Below are 24,752 nucleotides of genomic sequence, written 5' to 3' on the forward strand. Positions count from 1 at the left end.
AAACTTTGGCATTCTTGCTTCCATCATTCACGGTATTGTGTAGAGGAGTTGGGACAGCACATTGCAACTAAATATTGCTAAGTCCACATTTGAAATACAGCGCTCAGTTTAGATCGCCCTGCTTTAGGAAGGATGTAATGAAACTGGAGGGGGTGCAAAAATGATTGACAAGGATGTTACCATGACGGGAGGGTTTGTCATAAGAAAAGACTGCATTGATTATGATTAATTCCCCTGGAATTCACCTCATAAAATCGTGAGGAACACAAACAAAGTGAATAGTCAGTCTTTAACCCAGGGGAGTCTAAAATTCGATGGCATAGTTTTATGATATGAAGAGAAAGTTTTGAAAGGGACCCAAAGGGCAATTTGTTTCCACATAGACGGTGGTGTATATATGGAACTAGCTGCTTGAGAAAGTAGTTAAGGTGGGAACAATATTAAAAGAGAGGTGCATGGATAGGGAAGGTTTGGAGGGATGTGGACCAGGCACAGGCAAGGGAGACTAGCTCCATTAGACAACTTGTTTGGCATGGACAAGCTGCCTGGAGGGCCATTCCCATGCTTTAACAGCTCTAACTCTAATTCCTGGGTTGATTTGCTCAAGACTTCCTAAAAATATCTTGGTAATCTTTCTTTTGTAAGTAATTTGAGGACTTCAAATAAAATAGTTCCTCCAGCAGCTCGTTCCATATATGCACCACTTTCTGTGAAAAAGTTGTCCCTCACCTCCTTTGTCCTTCAACTTAAATCTATATGCCCTCTAGTTTTAGACGTCCCTCTCCTAGGGAAAAGACTGTGACTATTTACTTTGTCTATACCCCTCACTGTACCACGTACAAATCATTTTACTAATCAGTATGCTGTGATATATGCACTTTGCAAGGGACCTGTCTTAGTCTCAGGAGGGAGATGTGAGGCCAGGGACAGCAGCCCCATGTGTTACAGGAGAGCAGAACAGGAATGTGATATAGATGCCTTACCCACTCAAGGACGAGACACTCGTCTTCCTTCCCTGGAGTTGTTCTACCATTACCTTCAATGCCACATCCTAGAATCTGTACACATTACATGCACAATTGTGTTTAGTTAATTTCTGTGTGCTTACCCTGCAGTATATTGGTTTATGCATCAGGCAAGTTCAAATTCTGATAATTATGTGTTCAATCTAGACTTCATAAACAACAATCATTGGGTATCTGTTGTCATCCTTTAACCAAATTAATTATCTTCAAAATTAAACTCCATTACCAAACACATTTATTGTTACTCGTGTACGAACATATGAAAAATAATTTAGGAAAGACATAAAATTGTTATCAGGAATTTCAACTTGCATACCAGAAGTTCTTGTGTGAAACAACCACGCACTTGGAATATCTAAAGTTGGAAGTCACCCACAATCTTTTCAGTAGAAATATTTGGAGTTTAAAGGTTAAAATCTTCTATTTAGCCGTTTCAAAGCAAATTCAGTGATTTTCAGATAATAAATAAAATATTGCTCAGTTTATGAAACATTTTCACACTGTGTGAGATATAATAATATAGGCGGGAATTAGAGGGACTAAAGAACTGAAGCAGAGCATGCAACCCACATGGACTGAAGTGTAATACAGTTGAAGCATAACTATTTTGTACACAAGTCTTTACCAAGTCTTAATCCACATCCCATTCAATTTCAATTGACTCTAGGGGGGGGGGGGGGGGGGGGGGGGGGGGGGGGGGGGGGGGGGGGGGGGGGGGGGGGGGGGGGGGGGGGGGGGGGAGAGAGAACAGGGAGTGGTTTAAATTCCAAACTTCTGCTATCATTTTACAGAAAAGGTGCTTCCTGATTTTGCTTCCTGTAAAGCCGAGTTCTTTTTGAGCCCCTTGTTCTGAATTATCCCATCGGAGGAAGCAGATTTTCTCACCCATTCTATGAGGAAAAACAACAGAAATTGCTGGAAATACTTTGGTCAGGCAACATCTGATCCTTTGAGTCCTGCCATATTTTATTAAAGCTCAAATCGGATCTAGTTTCAACCTCTAAAAATCAAAGGAATACGCCAAATTTGTGCAACGATTTCATATTTTATTCTGGCAAGATGATTTAATTCTATACTCCCCCACAGCTAATAAATTATTTCCACAGTGAGAGAACCCAAGGATAAATGTAACACTTCAGAAAGGACATGATCGAAGTTCTGAAAACTGCAACCAAACAACATTATTACCAATACATCTTTCTGGTATCCATCAGTACATTGTTTTTCTGGCAGAGGTTTCTCCACAATTTAACCAAATATCAATCCTGTGTGAGAACTACTGAGAACATAAAAGGGTCAGTTTGCAAGATTGGAAAAAATAAATAAAAGAGCAATAGAAGTAAATCCAGAATTAATCATGAAATGATTATAACATTTTTTTGAAGGGTGCAAAAATGCTGAATAGTTAAGCTTGAGCACCTGTAATATAACTGTTATTGATCTTCTGACAATATTTCAATAAACATTCCACCAGATAAAACAAGGGCAAGGGTTTGAATTCAATGCAGAATTGGGAGTTGAAAGTGGGCAGAATTGGGATGAGGGATTAAGAGGAAGATTCATGTTCTGGATAAATACGTCTATGTCTCAAATGAACAGATACTTAGTGTACAGATACAGGGTGCTGAAGGAATGTATATTAGGATCCTTTAGAATTTTACCCATCAGTATTTTACCCTAGCCAGAATCCCAAATTATATTGTAATCTTACTAATTGAGACCAATGTTACAAGATCATTCATGAAGATGAACACTTGTCCCACTGCGATCATTCCTTCTTCTCCCCACTCCCAAATTATATTGTAATCTTACTAATTGAGACCAATGTTACAAGATGCATCCCACTGCGATCATTCCTTCTTCTCCCCACTCCCAGCCAGCAGAAGATGCATAAGATTGAAAGTGTGCATCGCCAGATTCAAGAACAGCTTATTCCCCTCTGTTATCTGGCTTCTAAACAGTCCTTCCTTAAACTAGGATACTGTCAGATTCAACTCTATCCCATTGTGTTCTTTGGAACTGATGTGATACAATGCGGAGAACAATATTCTGCACTCTCTTCCTTCCCCTTTGCTCTATGTATTTTATTTGTGCTTTGGCTAGACTGTATTTATGTAGAGTATATCTGGTCTGCTTGGATAGCATGCAAAACAAAGTTTTTCACTGTACCTTGGTACATGTGACAATAATAGACCTACATTTTAAAACCTATACAGATCAACTGGCTGGAGATTTTAAGGACATCTTCAAAATCTCATTGCCGAGGTCAGAGGATCACAGCTGCCTTAAACAGTACAGGTGCCCAAGAAGAGCAAGATGTTATGACTGGCCATGCTCTCATAATCACACCTACCTATACATCAGGGATGTGGTATAGGAGCCTGAAAACCATGATCACCAGGCTCAAGAATAGGTTCTTCCCACCAACCATCAGGCTTTTAAACACTATGCCACATTAACCTCAGCAATATTATGGCTACCTCATATTACAGTTAATTAATTGATTTTTTAAAAATTATATCTTTATCTGCATGTGTTGCATGTACTGGCCTGTTAAGCTACTGCAAGTAAGAATTTCATGTTTTCATTGTCAGTACATATGACATTTAAATACGCTGGACTCACGATTCTTTTAAGCTCTCTGTCAAATTAGAAATTCTATTTGGAATTATTTTTGCTCTTATTTGTAATTGATCTAAACCTTGAGATCTGATGATTGTTGCCCCTGGTGTTCTCTCGCTGACACATCATCCACTTTATACATCTCATTACCCAGGTGTAGATTCAACAATATCTCAATCCTCACCGAGTCAGAAACATAGCATTCAAGGAGTTCTTGTCAGGGTCATTTCAAGAAAGTCATTTATTTTGTGTAGGAAGGAACTGCAGATGCTGGTTTAAACGGAAGATAGACACAAAATGCTGGAGTAACTCAGTGCATCAGGCATCATCTATGGAGAAGCAATCAACGTTTCGGGTAGAGAGCCTTCTTCAGACTGATAGTCAGGGGAGAGGGAGATACAGAGTAAATAAGTGTAAGGTCCGAAAACGAGACAAGGGGATGGAGATCAAGGAGAATGTAAAATAGATCATTATTAGCTACGAGAAGGTAACAACAAAACAAACAGAGATAAAATGTAATCGAGGCCAGTCAGACTTTTTTTTGTTTTTTCTCATTTTGTTTTCCCTCAACAAAAGTCATTTCTTTTCTTGCCCTTTACATTAACTGTGTACCAACCAATACTGAAATCACATATGAACACACAGATTAGGAGCAGGTCACTCAAACCTTCGTGCCCGCTACACCATTTTACTAAGATCATAGCTGTTCCAACTGTAAGTTCAATTTTGTATTATCTTCCACCCATAATAATTTTGCACCCTGCTTGTTTATTGAAAAAATATGCACGGCCGCCTTAAAACAAACCTGCCCCAACCAGCCTGTGAGGAAGACAATCCTAAAAACTTACTACCCTCAGAGATAAATAATTTCACCTCGTCTCCATTTTAAATGAGTGACCCCATATGTTTAAACAATGGCTTCAAGATGTCAATGACTTCAAGATGTATATTCTACGTGAATATGTGAGCATTCTTCCAACATGTGAACATTCATCCTTAACAGAGGAGACTAATACTGTACATAGCACTCCAGATGCAGTCTCACCATTGCAAATGTAACAGAAGTGATACTGCCTACTTTTGTATTCAGTTTACTTGGCAATAAACAATAATATTCTGTCAGCTTTTCTAATTACTCGCAGTATGTGGATACTACTAGCCTTTGGCAAATCATGCACTAAAACACATCCATCCCTCTTCGTCTCAGCTTTCTGCAATCTCTCACCATTTAGATAATAGGTTTCCACTTTTACTTTTCCTGCTAAAATGGACAACATCACTTTTTTTTTCTACATTTTACTCAATTTGTCATATCTTTGCCCGCACATTAAATCTATATCTGTAGTTTAGTTTAGTTTAGAGATACAACATGGAAATAGGCCCTTCGGCCCACATAGTCCGCACCAACCAGCGATCCCCGCTCACTAACACTATCCTACACACACTAGGGACATCTTACATTTATACAATTGTACCAAACCAATTAACCTACAAACCTGGAAGTCTTTGGAATGTTGGAGGAAACTGAGGATCTCAGAGAAACCCTACGCAGGTCACGGAGAGAACGCACAAACTTTGTACGAGCAAGCACCCGTAGTCAGGATCGAATCTCTGGCGCTGTAAGGCAGTAGCTCTACCATTATGCAATCATGCCATCCCTTGTCATGCCATGGCTTTGAACTCACTTAATGTCACTAGTCTACACCACTTGCACATTTTCTGTGGTTTCTTTGCAATTTGCTCCTCTTCTATCAGGAGAACTGAAAAAATACATAACATTTTCAAATATTGGCATTGGCACGGAAGTAGATGTCCAGTGTAAGATGTGACCAAAAACTGTGGTAATAGATTTAAAATGTGATGTGGACCCAAGATACATGTTGCATGAAAATTCCAACACTAGCGAGATTTCTGTTCATAGAAACATAGAAACATAGAAAATAGGTGCAGGAGTACGCCATTCGGCCCTTCGAGCCTGCACCGCCATTCAATATGATCATGGCTGATCATCCAACTCAGTATCCTGTACCTGCCTTCTCTCCATACCCCCTGATCCCTTTAGCCACAAAGACCACATCTAACTCCCTCTAAAATATAGCCAATGAACTGGCCTCAACTACCTTCTGCGGGCAGAGAATTCCAGAGATTCATCACTCTCTGTGTGAAAAATGTTTTCCTCATCTCAGTCCTAAAAGATTTCCCCCTTATCCTTAAACTGTGACCTCTTGTTCTGGACTTTCCTGACATCGGGAACAATCTTCCTGCATCTAGCCTGTCCAACCCCTTAAGAATTTTGTACGTTTCTATAAGATCCCCCCTCAATCTTCTAAATTCTAGCGAGTACAAACCGAGTCTATCCAGTCTTTCTTCATATGAAAGTCCTGACATCCCAGGAATCAGTCTGGTGAACCTTCTCTGTACTTCCTCTATGGCAAGAATGTCGTTCCTCAGATTAGGAGACCAAAACTGTATGCAATACTACAAGTGTGGTCTCACCAAGACCCTGTACAACTGCAGTAGAACCTCCCTGCTCCTATACTCAAATCCTTTTGCTATGAATGCTAACATATTTGCTATGAATGCTAACATAGTTCATGCAATTCATGCAACATGTTCGGATTTAACCCACAATACATCTATTCCTATTAAACAAATACAGTGCAAAAAAAAAGTCCTTGTTTCTCATCTCCATCACACAATTCATACATTGTTTATGGTGCATGTCATGCAATGGATTATGTGACAGAATCCCTAATTCATAAGGGCTATATTATATCAGGAGACAGAAAATTAAGTTTTAACATTTGCAGAGATTTTGGTACTTTCTCAAAATATCTTATCAAGATAAAAGTGCTACTTTTCTGCTCTCACCCATGGACGGTTTACCCTCCTTGGGTAAACCATGGACTGTTTACCCTCCTACCATCCGGTAGGCGCTACAGGTCTCTCCGTTGCCGAACCAGCAGGTCGAGGAACAGCTTCTTTCCGGCGGCTGTCACTCTACTCAACAACGTACCTCGGTGACTGCCAATCACCACCCCCCCCCCCCCGACACTAATTATTTTTTATTCAAATCGTTTGCTATGTCGCTCTTCAAGGTAGATGCTAAATGCATTTCGTTGTCTCTGTACTGTACACTGACAATGACAATTAAAATTGAATCTGAATCTGAATCTGTACTTTTAGGCCACTAATAACAGTCCTTCAGACAATTTGTATAAAGAATATGCAGTTAGTAGAAACTCGTACAATGGATGGAAATGGGCAAGTAGCACTGATGTAATGCAATGTGATGGGATGTATATAATTTGCGTGGCTGAGAACAATATGAGATTCATGCAGCCATCACATGAAATCCAGAAATATAGCATTTCCATGAAGTAAATATCAGAACAGAGCATATTCAATTTAAAATAATCCATATCCAATAACAGTGGGTAGGTTGGTAACAGCCAGCTGTACCCATAGCAACTGTTCGTTAACATGATAATGCCTGAGCAGTCTAATGATTTAACTTACAACATTTTAATCACAATTCCTGTTGGTCCCTACATTTTGTCACTAGAACTAGTTCTGCACATACACTTATAATGGTTATTGAATTATTTAATGTGCTCCAGTTTCAAAGAGATGTTTATTTTATTTCTTATTTTGCTCACGAATAATCAAGAGTGAGGTCTTTGCCTCTCATGGAATGCACACATTTGGAGTTTCTTCAGAGCTGCCGTGAAGTTTCCAAAAATAAAGTTACATGTACGGAAGATGACAGTGCGAGATTGGGCACAAATTGTAAGATTCAAAAGCAATCTCTGGAAAATTAGAAACCACCTCTGATCAATGTTAGGCACTACAGATAATTTTAGACCAAATTCATTTCTTAGGTCGATTATGACTACAGTGAATCTGGTATCCCATTGTTCAGAAACCTTGATGTTTCAGCACCTTGTTCTCCAGGGCCCTGTTTCCCATGCTCCCCTTAGCACACTGGGGCCATTACTGCATTCCCATTAAACTTAGCAGGTTTTGTATCCTGTGCTCCATTTAAAGTCATCCCACAGGAAAATGTACTGTGTAACATTTAATAAAAAATAAATTTAAAATGAGTGCGGTAATAAAAGGAATAAGATCCAATAATCTAGAAAATCTAACAAATCCCCAATTTGCACGATTAAATGCATTTCACTTTAATTTATTTAGCCATAAAGGAATTTTCCACATTTTGCCAACACTTCTGCCCACAGTTTAGCCTGGGTTGTCTTCCCACAACTTCTGGGAGGTCAGGTGTTTTTAGGTGGGAAGGAAAATGCAACAGTATTTTCAGAACAAGTGCCTGGACCAGAATCATCAGCTGGTAGCAAATGGTCAGAGATTTCCCCCAAAGTCTTTGCACTGTTTGTCCATTTTCCAAACCATTAATTTGTCTTTTCAATCCCACAATCACAAAGGAACTGCTGTGCATCTCTTGAGGAAAATTACATAACTCCCACGGCAATAACATTTTGAAGGTAATGTATCAATAGATTTTAGAAGGAGTTGCATTTATTAAATCACTTTCATGGTCTCAGACATCTCAAAGCAGTTTGCATCTAATCTTTGAACTGGTAAACTGGTAAAATGAGAAAGATGGTAGGAAATTAGTGCACGGCAACAATCTACAATGGTGAAAATAGCCAGATAGTTTGTTTTAAATATCATAGTTGAAGATAACATGGTAGCCAGGATACCAAGAGCATCCTCTGTTCTACTTTCGAATACTGTAATTGGATCTTTATTTCCTCCTTATAGGTCAAGGCACCACTTGACTTTAATAGTCATATGAAAGCCAGTAATTTTGTCAGCAAAATGTTCACTCAATTGAAGTTGCTTGCAATTGCGAACTCTAACTTGCCTTGGAGCACAAGTGTTCAGCAAAGCAGTTTGAAGAACCTAAACCTGACACCGAGTGGTTGTGAGCCACTAAAATTCCTTTTCCAATTCCCATAACAACCTGTCTGTATTCAAGAGAGAGTTAGATATAGCTCTTAGGGCTAACAAAGCAAGGGATATGGGGAGAAAGCAGGAATGGGGTGCTGATTCTGGATAATCAGCCATGATTATATTGAATGACGGTGCTGACGCAAAGCACCGAATGGCCTATTCCTGCACCTATTTTCTATGTTTCCTCTCCAGACATTTGCCTCCATTGTCAGAGCGAGATCACACCCAAATTCATATTCCAGCACCAGGAATATATCAGCACCTCATATTTCGCTTGACTAGCCTGCAGTCCAACAGCATGAAAATTGAATTATCTGTTTTCAGGTAAAGCCCTCACTCCTTTCTTTTCCATCTCATTCTTCTTCTGAACTAGCCAGGTCCTCACCTACACACTTTTCTTTCCACTGCTCCCCGCTCCCCTCACTCAGTAATGTTGCCCTCTTCCTTCTATTCATCACCCACCTTTACCCCCTCATTATATTTATAATTGTTTGGAATATGAAAAAAACAGTACAATGATTTTGGGGGAATCTCTGATGGGTCTCCTCTTTCCCCATCAAGCTACCATCCCTCCCTCTGGTTCTAAATTTCACTCCTTACCCTTTCTTACACCGTTTGCAGCTGTTTGTCCTCTCAACTCATCATCTCCAACATTTGTGATCTCCCCACCCTTCTCTCCTCCACCCAACATAACTGTGAATCATCCCTTTAGTATCAGGATTTATCAAGTCAAGTCAAGTCAAGTTTATTTGTCACATACACATACGAGATGTGCAGTGAAATGAAAGTGGCAATGCTCGCGGACTTTTGTGCAAAAAGACCATCAACCAAACAAACTATAAACACAATCATAACACACATATTATTTTACATAATAAATAATGGAAGGAAAAACGTTCAGTAGAGTTAGTCCCTGGTGAGAAAGGCGTTTACAGTCCGAATGGCCTCTGGGAAGAAACTCCTTCTCAACCTCTCCATTCTCACCGCATGGCAACGGAGGCGTTTGCCTGACCGTAGCAGCTGGAACAGTCCGTTGCAGGGGTGGAAGGGGTCTCCCATGATATTGTTGGTTCTGGAGTTGCACCTCCTGATGTATAGTTCCTGCAGGGGGGCAAGTGAAGTTCCCATAGTGCGTTCGGCCGAACGCACTACTCTCTGCAGAGACTTCTTGTCCTTGGCAGAGCAATTCCCAAACCAGATGGTAATGTTCCTGGACAAGATGCTTTCCACCGCCGCTGCGTAGAAGCACTGGAGGATCCTCGGAGACACTCTGAATTTCCTCAATTGCCTGAGATGGTAAAGGCTCTGCCTTGCCTTACTCACGAGTGCTGAGGCGTGTGATGCCCATGTCATATCCTCGGAGATGTGGACTCCCAGATATTTAAAACAGTTCACCCTATCCACAGGATCCCCATTTATCCTCAATGGAGTGTACGTCCTCGGATGATGTGCCCTCCTAAAATCCATGATCAGCTCCTTCATTTTTTTGATGTTCAAGAGGAGGCTGTTATCCTGGCACCAGAGTGCTAGATCAGCCACCTCCTCCCGGTAGGCCTTCTTGTCGTTGTCTGAGATCAGGCCCACCACCACAGTGTCATCAGCAAACGTAATTATTGAGTTGGAGCTGAACCTAGCCACAGTCATGTGTGTACAGGGAGTACAATAGGGGGCTGAGGACGCAACCCTGGGGCGATCCTGTGCTCAGGGTGAGGGACTTCGATGTATTTCCTCCCATCTTGACTACCTGGGGCCTGGCGGTGAGAAAGTCCAGGACCCAGGCACAGAGGGAGGTGTTGAGCCCCAATTCCATTAGCTTCCCGGCCAGTCTGGTGGGGACTATCGTGTTGAAGGCTGAACTGTGGTCTATGAACAGCATCCTCACGTAGCCCCCCTTCTGGCTGTCCAGATGGGAGAGAGCGGTGTGCAAGACCTGGGAGACCGCATCGTCCGTGGACCTGTTCGGACGGTATGCAAACTGCAACGGGTCCATGTTCCGAGGGAGGAAGGCGCAGATGTGATTCTTCACCAGCCTCTCAAAGCATTTCATGACTACCGAGGTAAGGGCCACCTGACGGTAGTCATTCAGACAGGCTGGGGAGGCATTTTTTGGTACCGGTACAATTATGGATTTTTTGAAGCAGGCAGGGACCACGGACATGTCCAGGGAGAGGTTGAATAATGTAGTGAGCACTGGAGCTAGCTGCGTAGCACAGGACTTGAGTACTCGCCCCAATATGCCATCGGGGCCTGCAGATTTTCTCGTGTTCACCCGTGTCAGAGCCCTCATCACGTCGTGCTCGGACAGCGAGAATGTGTGCATATTCCTCCCTTCAGCTTCGGTAGCCAGCCCGCTGGCGGTATTGTCTATAGTCGGCAGACCTGGGGTGGTGTTGCCCCTCTCGAAACGAGCGTAAAAGGAGTTCAGGTCATCAGCTAGGGAGGTGCCGGCACTTGCGGATGAGGGAGGGGTGCTCCGGTAGTTGGTTACAATCCGTAGCCCCTGCCACAGGCTTCTGGTGTCCTGCTGCTCCATCTGTAACTCCATCTTGTCTCTGTACCTCCTCTTTGCGTCCTTCACCGCCCTTCGCAGTCGGTAGGACTCTGCCTTGTAGACGTCCATGTTTCCTGATGCCAGGCCCGAGTTGTAGGCAGCGGTGCGAGCATTCAAGGCCACACAAACAGACCTGTCTACCCAGGGTTTTTGGTTCGGAAAGGTGCTTACCCTTACCGTGGGGACGATGTTGTCGGTTACTGTTGCGATGAAGTCCGTGACTGCTTCCGCGAACTCACTGACGTCACTGGAACTTGCTTGGAACATATTCCAGTCGACATCGCTCAGTGCATCTTGCAGCATGGCCTCTGACTGGTCGGACCACCGCTTTACGTCCCTCGTCTCTACCGCTTCCCAAACTATCCTCTGTTTATACAACAGGAAAATGGCAGCGTGGTCAGATTTTCCTAGGGGAGGGAGGGAAACGGCCTCGTAGCCTTTCCTGAACGGTGTGTAGCAGTGGTCCAAAGTTCTCTCCCCCCTGGTGGCACATGTGATGTGTTGGTAGAAGTTCGGCATGACCGTCTTGAGATTTGATTTATTAAAATCTCCAGCCACCACCATAGCCGCATCCGGGTACTTGTTTTGATGTCGACATAGCACATTGTGTAGGGCCGATAGTGCCATGTCGGTGTCTGCCAGCGGTGGAATGTAGACGGCTGTGATGATCACTGAGCCGAACTCCCGGGGAAGGTAGAATGGGCGGCATGAGATCGGCATTATCTATCACTTTCCAACACCCCTCCCCCCCCCACTGCTCACTTCCCCTCAGCACTTTCCCCTCTACTCCGGTCCTGAAAAATGGTCCTGACCCCAAACGGCATTTATCCATTTCCCTCCTCTTCCCAACTAAATGCCGCTTGACCCGCAGAGTTCCTCCAGCAATTTGTTTTTTTGCTCAAGTTTCCAGCACCTGCAGTATCCGAAAATCATCTCCATGGTCATGCAAGTTTGATTCACAGAAAATTGATGAAGTTCTAAGTGTGGAACAAATAGATTGAGTTTTTTCTAATTTGTCGTAGTTTTAAATTGCACTCCTCTGCCAATAAAATAAACTAACTGGCCTAAACCGAACGAGTAACCATGAACCTTCCCCACACTGTTACTAAAAAACCCATTGTTTGAACTGCAAATGTGTATCCACAAATCATTAACCCATTTTAAAAGCTCTACATGAAGTGGTATGCCCAACTGGTGCACATGTACAGCAGGGATACAAATAACATTGATCCTTTCCTCATTTGGATTACACTTCTAAAGGACATCTAATTAGCAACCGGGCACAGAAACAAAATCCAATTTTCCCCCCTTTAACCCAAGCTACTGAAACCAACCTTAACTGCAGCTCTTACTAGATAGCATAAATGAGGGATTGAACCTGCAGACTGGAACCCAGACAAATACAAACATGAGAATTATTTGTAAACAGGTGTCACTGCTCATCATTTACTGGAAATGTATTTAGAACGTCATCAAGCATGAAATGACTAAATTATAACCAAGAAATACTAAGATGAATGTAACTTCTATCAGTAATAAAAATTGAACTTAGCATATACTATACACTACTCCCTGATATTTACAAGCAAAATATTAAGCATATAGCTGCAAGGTATTGACCAGACCTTATGGCTTGTGTATAAATGTGTCCCTACTTTTAGACCCAAAGTAGTGTCCCATTCTCCTACATGATTGATTGCAATTGCATTTGCTGGGAACCAGCAAAACAGTCTTTCCACTTTGAGTACTGTTCTAAAACCATTAACATTTGGAGGTCTATTGGGAGACAATGACAACTAATAATGGCCACAAGTTTCTTTTGTGAAAGCAGCACATTTCACTTAATAAATTAATTAGTGATTTGAAAAATCCTAGCTGTAGCAACTGTTTTGGAAAATTGTTTGTTTTAGAAGATATATTTTCTTTAAAATATATTTTCCAATTGAATTCAGAGAAATTTGTAATAAGGATTTTTTTTCTAAAGATGCAAATTGGGGAACAAAGTGTGTGATTTTAAAATATCAGAAATTGGCAAGATAGTCCAGAATTTGTTAAAAGGGAGGTAAAGAATCATTTAGATTCCAATAAAGATTAGATGGGATCCATTGAGTGAAACTTTAAACTCATCAAAGGAGAATTTATAAAAAGCAACATTATGTCTTTGTGGAGATTTAACAGTCCTTTCTATTTTTAAAAATGTACAATTGGATATATTTATTTGTAATTCTGAGGTTAAATGTTAATGAATTTCAAACTACAGGCAAACACAAATACAAGAATGGCATATAAAAGTTGGGGAGCTTATATGTTGGTTGGCAATCACTACCCTGGACCAAAAGTGACTGTGAAGCCACTATTTTTTTCAAAGGTCTTCTAAACATCAACATAAAGATACACAACTAATAGTTCAAGTACTAAATGGGCATAAAAAAAATACCATCCTTGGACCATGATTGTACTTGGAGTACTTCTCAAAAATGTCAAAATCTAAGAGATTGAGCCATTCTGAAAACATTCAATTAATTATTTAATTCTGACATGAAGATGCTAAGTGTAGGAAAGAACTGCAGAAGCTGGTTTAAATCGAAGGTAGACGCAAAATGCTGGAGTAACTCAGCGGGACATGCAGTATCTCTGGAGAAAAGGAATGGGCGACGTTTCGGGTCGTCACCCTTCTTCAGATGTTACTGTTCTTTTTGCAGATTGTTTTTGATTCTCCAAGTGGACTTCCTATACTTATCTACTCACATGCAAACTATATATAGATATATATATATATTCTCACTACAATATCACAAGGGCAATAATTTTTGTTCAAGCAACTTTTTAGAAAATCATGGAATAGCCATTCATGTTCAAACAATACTGTTAGAATTCCAGATCTCCCCTGATGTACACACAAATGAAACAAGCCAAACTGCTCAGCCTAGCAGAAATTTCTACAAATGCAGCTCAGTTGGAAAATTCCAGTCCCCCTCAATTTAGAATCACAGTGTAGCAATCAGTAAAGCAGATGAGCTATAAGCATAGCATTCAATTCCATATAATTCAATTCCAAAAAATATTATACTTGTTAATCCCATTGACTTATGTGCAAGCGTAGAGATCATTCCATGAATGGTTGGACTTCAAAAATAAAAACAAAATACAGTCGTTAAATTAATAACGCTACAACAATAATCTAACGCTACAATGCCCAAAAAACAGATTCTACTGAACTTGCAAGGAACAAAATCGAAGGCGTCCAAACAAGCTGAGCACAAGGACCCAGGGAAATCTGCACTGCTTTAATGGTGTGGGACAAAGGCCCATATGATACAAATCAATGTTACATTTTAAAGGCGATCATATTTACGCTGTTTAGCGTCCAGCCTATTCGCGTTTCAATCGGAGGCGCAGGTTGTGTGCTGCCGCCACCACCACCAAGCCATTGTACAAGCCCAGGCGCTGAAACTTACTGTGGTGCCGCGCCAAGCCCCAGCTGTGCCTGCTGATACTGGGGCTCCGGATCAGCGCTCTGCCAGCCGATTTTAACGCGTCCATAGTCGGCGACTGCAAAGCCGTTTGGGGTGAGAAGGAAATGTCTGGGGCGACGCTGCTCGGCTCCACGTCCCCGGGTGGATGACGGACAGGCGACAGCCGCCGTTCTCAGCCGAGCGAGGGCAGTAATGCAGGGGCGCGGTCGCAATAACTCCAATCCGTTCAGCGCGATTCCCTTCAGCTTCACGGCCTGACTCCACTCAATTCAGTTCTCTTCATCCCTGCCCGACTCGATCCGACCCGGCTTATCTCAGCTCGTATTGACGCGCCGCAGCTTGCCTTGCATCCGCTTGGCTCACTTTAGTGCAGGGTTTCGACGCGAAACGGCGACTATTCCCTTCCCTACCACTGACCTGCTCCACCTGCTGAGTTCCTCCCTTCACACCCAAACCACCCCTGCCTCGCATCCGTATAGGGACCCAGCTGTCCTTCCAGGTGAGAAAGAGGTTCACATGTATCTGTGTAGGAAGGAACTGTAGATGCTGGTTTAAACAGTCGACACAAAAAGCTGGAGTAACTCAGTGGGACAGGCAGCATCTCTGGAGAGAAGGAATGGGTGACGTTTCTGGTCGAGACCCTTCCAATTGTTTTGTAATAAAGAAGAGGGAGTGGAGGCCTGGAAAAGTCATCGAAGAGACAAAGGGCATGTGAGGTGTCTTGGATATTGGTCGGGAGGGATTGGATCAGGGGGAATTGGATGTAGTCAAGGTATGTGGAAATTAATTCAGTGGGACTGGAGCAAGTAAAACAATGGGTCTGTCAGGGCAGTTCTGTGTAAGGATTTTGGGGAGAAGATAAAACTGGGCCATGCAGGGGAACAATAAGGTTGGACACTATGGAGGGCAGATAGCCAGAAGGTGATAAAACCAGAAATGATCTGTGAGATTATAGCCTGGTGCTTATCTGTGGGATCATGGTCCAAGGATAAGTAGGCGTCTGAGAGTTGGCACCTGGCCTCAGCGCGGTAGAGGTCAGTGGGCAAGACTACCTCGGCAACTCCCTCAACAGCGGGTTTGACGATAATGTCGAGGTTGCTGCACAGTGTGTGGAGTGTTGTATGTTCAGAGGAGGAGAGGTTAGAGTAGTTAAGGGAAGTAGAAGCCTGTGCCTGAGGTTTAAATGGGTGCATTAAAGAAGGCAAGAGGGGGGAGTTAATAAGGGTAAGAAGCAAAGATGGTAAGATTAGGGTACAAAGGAAATGGAAGCATTAATTAGAGATAAGGAAGAAGCAAATGTTGTGTGGAGGCATTTAATTTTCAGCAAGTCCTTTGAAGGATGTAGGAGAATTTAACAACAATTATTCGGAGGAAAGAAGAGGATATGAATTGGCCTTGACAAGCAGCATTAAGCAGAATTCTAAAACATATTAAGTATATTTAGTTTTGTTTAATGTCATGTTTACTGAGGTATAGTGAAAAGCTCTTTACGTGCCAACCAGTCATATCAAAAGCAAGAGGGATTTCCGTTGTTCTAATTTACTCTATATCAGAGTGTGCCTCATTTCCCTTTCCCCTGACTCTCAGTCTGAAGAAGGGTCTCGACCCAAAACGGCATCTATTCCTTTTCCCCAGAGATGTTGTCTGGCCCGCTGAGTTACTCCAGGTTTTTGTGTCTATCATCGGTGTCTAGAAGAGTTGGGACCTTCGTGATGAAATGGGATTTTTTTTTTGAGTACTTGATATGAGCATGACCCTAAATTAATATTTCTCATTGGTTTTCACCAGGGAGAAGGATATGGAAGATGTAGAGTTGGGAGAATGTTGTACTGATATTACAGTATCATACTGTATATGATACTATACTGGAGGAGGAGGAGGTGTTCAAGATATTTTTATACATTAAGGTGGATAAATACTCATGGTCTGAAGGAATGTCACAGAAAACAAAGGAGGAGACTGAAAACCAATAAAAAACATTCATTTAGGATCCCACTCATAATCCTTGGTATTAATATTACCAAAGATCTGTCATGGACCAACCACATTGAAGCTAAAACCAAGAAAGCACATTAACACCTCAACTTCCCTATGAGTCTGAGAAAATATAGCATGTCTCCAATAACTCTTACAAATGTCCACAGATGCAACATAGAAGGCATAGTATCAGGTTTCATTGTCGCTTGGTTTGGGAATAGCCCTGTCTAAGACTGTAGGAAAGTGCACAGAATGTAGCCAGTCCATCACACAGACCAGAATCTCCACCATTGACTCCATTTCCACTCATGATGCCTCGGGAAAGCAGCCAATATAGCCAAAGATTTGTCCAACCCTGGTAATTCCTAATTTCCCCCGCTTCCACTAGGCAGAAGATACAGAAGCTTGAAAGTGCACACCACAATACCCAGGAACAGGAAGGTAGACAAAAATGCTGGAGAAACTCAGCGGGTGAGGGTGCATCTATGGAGAGAAGGACTAGGCGATGTTTTGGGTCAAGACTGTTCTTCAGACTGATGTCAGGGGGGGCAGGAAAAAGAAAGGAAGAGGTGGAGACAGTAGGCTTGTGGGAGAGCTGGGAAGGGGGAGGGGAAGGAGGGAGAAAGCAAGGACTATCTGAAATTGGAGAAGTCAATGTTCATACTGCTGGGGTGTAAACTACTCAAGCGAAATATGAGGTGCTGTTCCTCCAATTTGCGCTGGGCCTCACTCTGACAATGGAGGTGGCCCAGGACAGAAAGGTTGGTTTCGGAATGGGAAGGGAGTTGAAGTGTTGAGCCACCAGGAGATCAGGTTGGTTAGTGCAAACTGAGCGGAGGCTTAGGGCGAAGCAATCGCCAAGCCTGCGCTTGGTCTTGCCAATGTAGAGAAGTTGACACCTGGAACAGCGGATGCAGTAGATGTGGTTGGAGGAGGTGCTGGTGAACCTCTGCCTCACCTGGAAAGACTGTTTGGGTCCTTGGATGGAGTCGAGGGGGGAGGTAAAGCGACAAATGTAGCATTTCCTGTGGTTACAAGGGAAAGTACCCGGGAAGCGGGTGATTTGGGTGGGAAGGGACCCAGGATGAGGTGTTCCAGACCTGGGCATCAGAGATGTCCTCATTCTTTAGAGAACAGTTGTTCCCCTCTTCTATTATAGATGAGGCTCTCACCAGGGTCTCCTCTATATCACGCAGCTCCGCTCTCACTCCCCATCCCCCTACTCGTATTAAGGACAGTCCCCCTTGCCTCACCTTCCACCCTATCAGCCGTCGCAAACAACATATAATCCACTAAATTTTCGCCACCTCTAACAGGATCCCACCACTTGCCACATCTTCCCATCTCCCCGTTCTGCTTTCCGCAGAGACTGTTCCCTCCGTAACTCCCTGGTCAATTCGTCGCTTCCCACCCAATTTCAGATAGTCCTTGCTTTCTCCCTCATTCTCCTCTCCCTTCCCAGCTCTCCCACAAGCTTACTGTCTCCGCATCTTCCTTTCTTTTACCCACTCCACACCCCCGACATCAGTCTGAAGAAGGGTCTCGACCCGAAATGTCGCCTATTCTTTCTCTCCATAGATGCTGCTTCACCCGCTGAGTTTCTCCAGTATTTTTGTCGACCTTCGATTTTTCCAGCATCTGCAGTTCTTAAAACAAGACTCAGGGACAGGTTCTTCCCCTCTGTTATAAGACTTTGAAATGATTGTATTTTGTATGGTATTATATATTCTGATTGGATAGCATACAAAACAAAGCATTTGACTGTACTTTAGTACACACAACAATATTAAATCTAAACCTAAGACTTTTGCATCTTCATTAGCTACAGATGAGGTCCTAGAAGATAGGTGGAAAGCCAATGTTGTTTACTTATTAAAAAAATCTGCCGGCTTTGGATCAACGATAGGGAAATTATTGGAAATAGGTTTAGTAGGCAGGTGAAAGGGTGCGAGGGAGGGCAGGCTAAAGAGGGAGGGCAGGTGAGAGATGAGGGGGCAGCTGGGAGGGAGGAAAAGAACACACAGAGAGGGAGGGGGATGGCAGACAGTGAGAGAGGGGGGAGGAAAAGGCAAAAGGGCGGGAGGAAGCAAACAGGCAAAAGGGTGAGTGGGAGCAGGAGGCCAGATAGTGAGAGAGGGAGGAGAAGGAAGCTGATGGCGGGAGAGGAGGAGGTCCAAAGCGCAGGCACAAACATTAAATGAAGAATGGTTCTAAACTGGTTCCTTTATACTGAAGGTATAACTCCTTTCTCTGATCCGATAGTAAACCAGATCATCAGGTCAAGCCGAGTTTATTGAGATATATATAGCCATGATGAAGTACAGGTACAATGAAAATCTTGCTTGCAAATACACACTGACACCCACAAAAACATAAATTATACATAGAATATCCTGCTACATGCAAGTTCTGCAGTTGTGTGGAGTGTAATTCAGCTCACACGACCTGTACTGGCCTAGGAAACATCCCCCACCACTGCTTAAGAGTCTTGTGGTTTCTCTCCCTCACAATTGCACCTCAACTTCCCCTCTTACTGTTGCATTTGATCAGACTGATCTAAAACATCTGTTTTTGAACTGAATTATTGGGGCCATCACAAAATGTGCTCCCCTCATTCTGCTATTGGCTACTTTGAAATTGGTGGCCCTTTAAACTGTATTCAATCACCACACAGGCTGCCCTCCCTCAAACATAAGTACATTATTAAATTTGATTGATCATAAGATCATAGAAAATTTACAACACAGAAATAAATCATTAGACTTTTACGTTCATTCTGGTTGAAGAGCTCTCCAGCTCATCATCTATCATTTGGTGAATAGCCATGCACTAGATCATAGCTCTTCAACTCGATGGCCAAGCAGTGATTAAATACAGTCAATGTTTCTGCCTCTTCCTCGCTTTCAGACAGCAAGATTCAAATCCTAACACTGCACTGGGGAAAGGGTGTTTGTTTTCTCTCTTTCTAACAGCTACTTCCAATCTATGTCCTGTACATTTTGCCCCCACTAACAAGGAAAGTAGGCAATGCCCATTTACTCTATCTGGATCCCTCCATGTTCTATATCATATTTAACTCCCACCTCATCCTCTACTGAGAAAACAACATCAGCTCATTTAATGTTCCCGCAAAATGATAATTTTCCATTCTTGGCAATGCCTAAGAGGTCTCTTCCTGCACCTTCTCTATTGTAACCATGTCTATTGTCGAAGTTGACAACCAGAACTGTTCAGATCTCAAATTCTAGCCTAACTTTTTGTTGTATGTAGTTCTAACATAGCTCGTCGACTCTTAAGGACTATGCCTCAGCTGATAAAGGCAAGGATCCTATATCCCCTCAATAACCACATTAATGATCTGTCCTGCTTTGTACTCTCCAAAGACCTTCTGTTTCTCCATGGCTCTCAAAGTTCCGCTGTATATTGTGTCTTCCTTTGCCTTATTGCTCCTGGCAAGTAGTTGGCAATCAAACCAAATGCTTTACTTCACACCTGTCTGCATTTGGTTTTGCATTACCATTTTTCTGCCCATTGAACCAGATATCTATGTATCAATGGTTCAATGGTCCTTTATTGTCACGTGCACCATGGTAATGGGGGCAACGTCCTGTATGGTATGGCTGCCCAGCCTGCAGCTGTCCATGTTTTCATCTCTTTTTTTTTTTTTAGTTAGTTAGTTAGTTAAAGTGTTTTTGTTCTGGAGTTCTACTCTTTTTTATGTGGGGGGTGGGGGGGGGAAGGGGGAAACTACCTGTCAGGGTCCCTACCTGGTTGGAGAGGCAGCTTTTCTCCGGGCTGCACCGTCAACCCGTCCTCGTGGCCTATCAGCGGGCCTGGAGCGGCGTTTCCTGAGGGGACCGCCCAGAACCTCGGCTTTGGCAGCGGTACAGCGTGGAGCGCAATTGCGGAATGGAGCGGGCGATGCCTTGCCCTGGTCGCCACGCTGGAGCTCCAGTGAGCTGAAGACCGCCGAGTAAAACATCGCGGAGCTGCGGGCGGCGGCCCTGAACTTTAACATCGGGAGCCTGGGATCTCTCGCCAAGATCGGCAGTGGTGGAGCTCCATCCAGCGCGGCCTTGTTGGCTTCGGAAGCCGCGGTCTCGAGTAAGGAGGCAGCCGTTCCAGGTGTCCCATGCCGCTGAGAGGATTCTCCTGACGTCGGAGCACCATCACCCGGCAAGAACGGCCTGGAACATCGGGCCTCCGTAGCGGCGACTGCGGAGGCCTCAATGGGCCGGACTATAGGTGGACATGGGGATGGGACTGGACTTAGTGCCTTTCCTCATAATGGAAACCATTGTGGGGGGATGTTTTTTATGTTAAAGTTCTTTATTATTGTCATGTTTGTATTCTTTTTTTTATGTGCTGCGTTGGCAACAAGCATTTCACTACATCTAGGTGTATGTGACTAATAAAGAAATCTTTGAACCTTTCAGAGTGAAATTTGATTTACCAAACAGTCATACCAAAAAAGCAACAAGATACAAATCTACATAAAGATTAAATAGCGGCGTGTGTGAGAATCCCTAGGGCATGCAGCATAAGCGGAGAATCCACAGTCATCAGTTCAATGTCCGGGCCACACACACTCTTTTTCACCGTGATGTGACCAGAGTTGTACCGACCACTGTCACTCTCTCTACAGGACTTGTGGCGACATCAGCATGTGTTATATATGCAAAAAGAATTTCACAGTTGCAAATGTGACAAAGAAATCACTATTGAACTATTCACCACAAAATAGCTTTTACATCATCTGTAAAGCATGTTTATCATGCCTCCTATATTTAGGTCCAAATCATCATCATGTCTTATAAATAGAAAGGGACATTTAGCCCTGTGGAACTGGTAACAGACGGACTGGCTTATGGTCACAGCAACACTGTCAAATTAACCTTAACCTCCAGCCATTGAATCAATATTGAAGTCAATCTACCACTCTCTCAGTGATCACATGCCTTTTTCTAGAAACCTGAGTTACCACAGAGTTTTGTCCCTAGGAACTGTTTGTAAACAGAACAGTTTGTAAGTTATAAATGTGGCCACTTGGCAATATATTTAATTAAAAAAAACATAGGCCAACCAAGGGAAACCAGTTTAAACCAGGGAGATTAATTTAGCCATTCAGATATTTCCACAGACCCCATGCACACAGCAAAAAAGATGTCTGCAGTCACATCCACCCCTCCCCCCACCTGCAGCTAGCAAACCCATCCTCCCAGTCTTCCAAACACGCGTTTGTATGTACAGACAGTATATAAACTGGATGTTTCTAACCTGGGGTGGATTTGGAATTACTTTTTTTGATCAGCCTGCCAAATGAGACATTGTGAAAACCTTCAGTAAAGTACACATATACAACATCAGATGCACTGCCTTCATTGAACTTCCTTATTATCTCAAACAAAATCAATTTGGTGTGATATCACTTCTTAAAAAATAGCGAGGATCACCCCTAAGAGATCCCTTTTTAAACCATAATGCAACATTAGCATTCACCATTCCGCTAAGCAGGACCATTCCTGTACCTGGGGAGTAGTCAATGGATTCACTACCCTTCATGTCACATAGAATGAGTTTGATAAGGGCAATACATATGGGGGGAAAAGGTAACTAGAGAGAGAGTGGGACCTCAGGAATCAAAGCGGTACCTCTGTGTGGAGCCACAGGAAATGGGCAAGGTCGTAAATGAGTATTTCTCCTCTATATTTACCGAAGAGAAATACAGTAGGATGGAGAAAATTGGAGGGGTCACTGGAAAAGTCTTGAGACCAGTCAGGGTTACCGTTGAAGAAGTACTGAAGGTATTGTCGTATATGAAGGTAGACAAATCCAGGGCCTGATTAGATACATCCGAGGACAACTAGAGAGTAAATAGTGGGAGCCCTGGTTGAAATTTACTAGTCATCCTTAAATACAGGAGAGGTGCCGGAAGACTGGAGGGTGGCAAATGTTGTGCCTCTTTTCAAGAAAGGCTGCAGGGAAAATGCTGGGAATTATAGGCCGGTGAGCTTAACATATGTAGTTGGTAAGTTACTGGAGAGTATTGTGAGGGATAGGATATACAGGCATTTGGATGGGCAAGAGCTGATTAGGGATAGTCAGCATGATTTTGTACGTGGGAGGTCATGTCTCACAAATCCAATTGATTTTTTAGAAGGCGTGGCCAAAAAGGTTGATGAGGGCAGAGCTGTTGATGTTGTGTAAGGCGTTCAACAAGGTTCCGCATGTTAAGCTTCTCTGGAAACTTAGATCGCATGGGATCCAAGGAGAGATAGCTGAATGAATAGCAAATTGGCTCCATGGAAGGTAGCAAAGGGTGATGGTGGAAGGTTGGTTCTCTGACTAGAGGCCTGCAACTAGTGTTGTGCCTCATGGTTCAGAGCTTGGCCTGTTACTCTTTGTCATCTACATCAATGATTTGGATGAGAACATACAGGGCAAGATTAGCAAGTTTGCTGATGATACAAAAGTTAGTGGTTTTACAGATAGTGAAGATGGTTGTGAAAGATTACAGCAGGGTCTGGATCAATTAGCCAGGTGGGCGGAGGAATGGTTGATGGAATTTAAACAGAAAAGTGTGAGGTGTTACATTTTGGGATGTCAAACAAGGGCAGGACCTACACAGTAAATGGTAGGCCTCTGGGTAGTGTTGTAGAGCAGAAGGATCTAGGAGTACAGATGAATGGTTCCTTGAAGATCGAGTCGCAGGTAGATAAGATGGTCAAAAAGGCTTTTGGCACTTTGGCCTTCATCAGTCAATGTATTGGGTACAGAAGTTGGGAGGTCATGTTGCAGTTGTATAAGACGTTGGTGAGACCGCATTTAGAATATTGTGTTCAGTTATTGGCACCATGTTATGGGAAAAATATTGTCAAGCTTGAAGGGGTTCAGAAAAGATTTACGAGGATGTTGCCAGGACTAGAGGGTGTGAGCTATGGAGGGTGGTTTGGTAGGCTAGGTCTCTCTATTCCATGGAGCGCAGGAGGATTAGGGTAGATCTTATAGAGCTATACAAAATCATGAGAGGAATAGATCAGGTAGATGCACAGAGTATTTTGCCTAAAGTAGGGGAATCGAGGACCAGAGGGCATAGGTTCAAGGTGAAGGGGAAAAGATTTGATAGGAATCTGAGGGGTAACTTTTTCACACAAAGGTTGGTAGGTGTATGGAACAAGCTGCCAGAGGAGAAAGTTGAAACTGGGACTATCCCATTTTTTAAGAATCAGATAGACAGGTACAGTTAGACTGCTGTATGAGCTTTATTTAGCTCATTTATGAGCCCATTCCTTCTCTCCAGTTGCTGCCTGATCCACTGAGTTACTCCAGCATTTTGTGTCCATTTAAACTAGCATCTGCAGTTCTTTCCTACACATACAAGCTTTATTTAGTATCCATTTGAAATATGAACCAGTTTATCACATATATATTTTTCAGCAAGTAATGTGGTTTGAATTTCAACTACCTTCAAAATAGAATACAATGAATACAGCAACGGTGTCTGAGTGTGTGGATAGACACAAAATGCTGGAGTAACTCAGCGGGACAGGCAGCATCACTGGAGAGATGCATTGGGTGACGTTCCGGGTCGAAACCCTTCTTGTATTCCTGGAGCCTCAGGTTGTTTTCAATAATGAAAAATTTGCTTCAGCAGCTGAGGCTGTTCAAAAAGACATGGATTTCACTCACTTCCAATGGAGACAATCGTGCTGTATCATCAATCACTCATTACAATGTTAATGTGGCAACCTGTAATATCAAAGTTGATAAGTGGTGACATATAGTTGTGTGTACTCTGCCTGTATTAATTCAAGGTTATGAAGTGATTACTTTGCAATTCTTTGGTAACTGCAAAAAATTGTTTAAATCAGTGAAGTGTGGCAGACAAGAGAATGTTCAAGGACCAATTGCTCCAAAATTCTGGCGCACACAAGATCCAGGATGTTCTGCTTTATGAATCTGAAATTGTGTAATTCATACCTTGAGAGCCCTTTATGCCCTCTATTACCAGAGGTGAGGATTGAACCCAGCTGGAGCTGTGAGGTAGCGGCACAACCAGCTGTGCTGCTGAGTTACCAGCTCTACCCCTATGTTGCATCTGATCTGTTCCAGGCCCAATGCTGC

The 24,752-nt window shown here is 42.9% G+C and overlaps 1 protein-coding gene across 4 annotated transcripts in view; it reads right to left on the reverse strand.

The window, feature by feature from the left end:
• si:dkey-71h2.2 (low density lipoprotein receptor adapter protein 1-B) overlaps positions 1-15,102 on the reverse strand; it is an 83,017-nt gene extending 67,915 nt beyond the window's left edge. For all 4 annotated transcript variants that reach the window (XM_055635540.1, XM_055635541.1, XM_055635542.1 and 1 more), the window contains exon 1: positions 14,634-15,102. In XM_055635540.1, the coding sequence (XP_055491515.1) occupies positions 14,634-14,718 (85 nt within the window). In that variant the 5' untranslated portion in view covers positions 14,719-15,102. The remainder of the gene's footprint in view (positions 1-14,633) is intronic.
• Between the last annotated feature and the right edge of the window lie 9,650 nt (positions 15,103-24,752).

This window comes from Leucoraja erinacea, chromosome 5 (genome assembly GCF_028641065.1).
Source record: "Leucoraja erinacea ecotype New England chromosome 5, Leri_hhj_1, whole genome shotgun sequence".
Lineage (NCBI taxonomy): Eukaryota > Metazoa > Chordata > Chondrichthyes > Rajiformes > Rajidae > Leucoraja > Leucoraja erinaceus.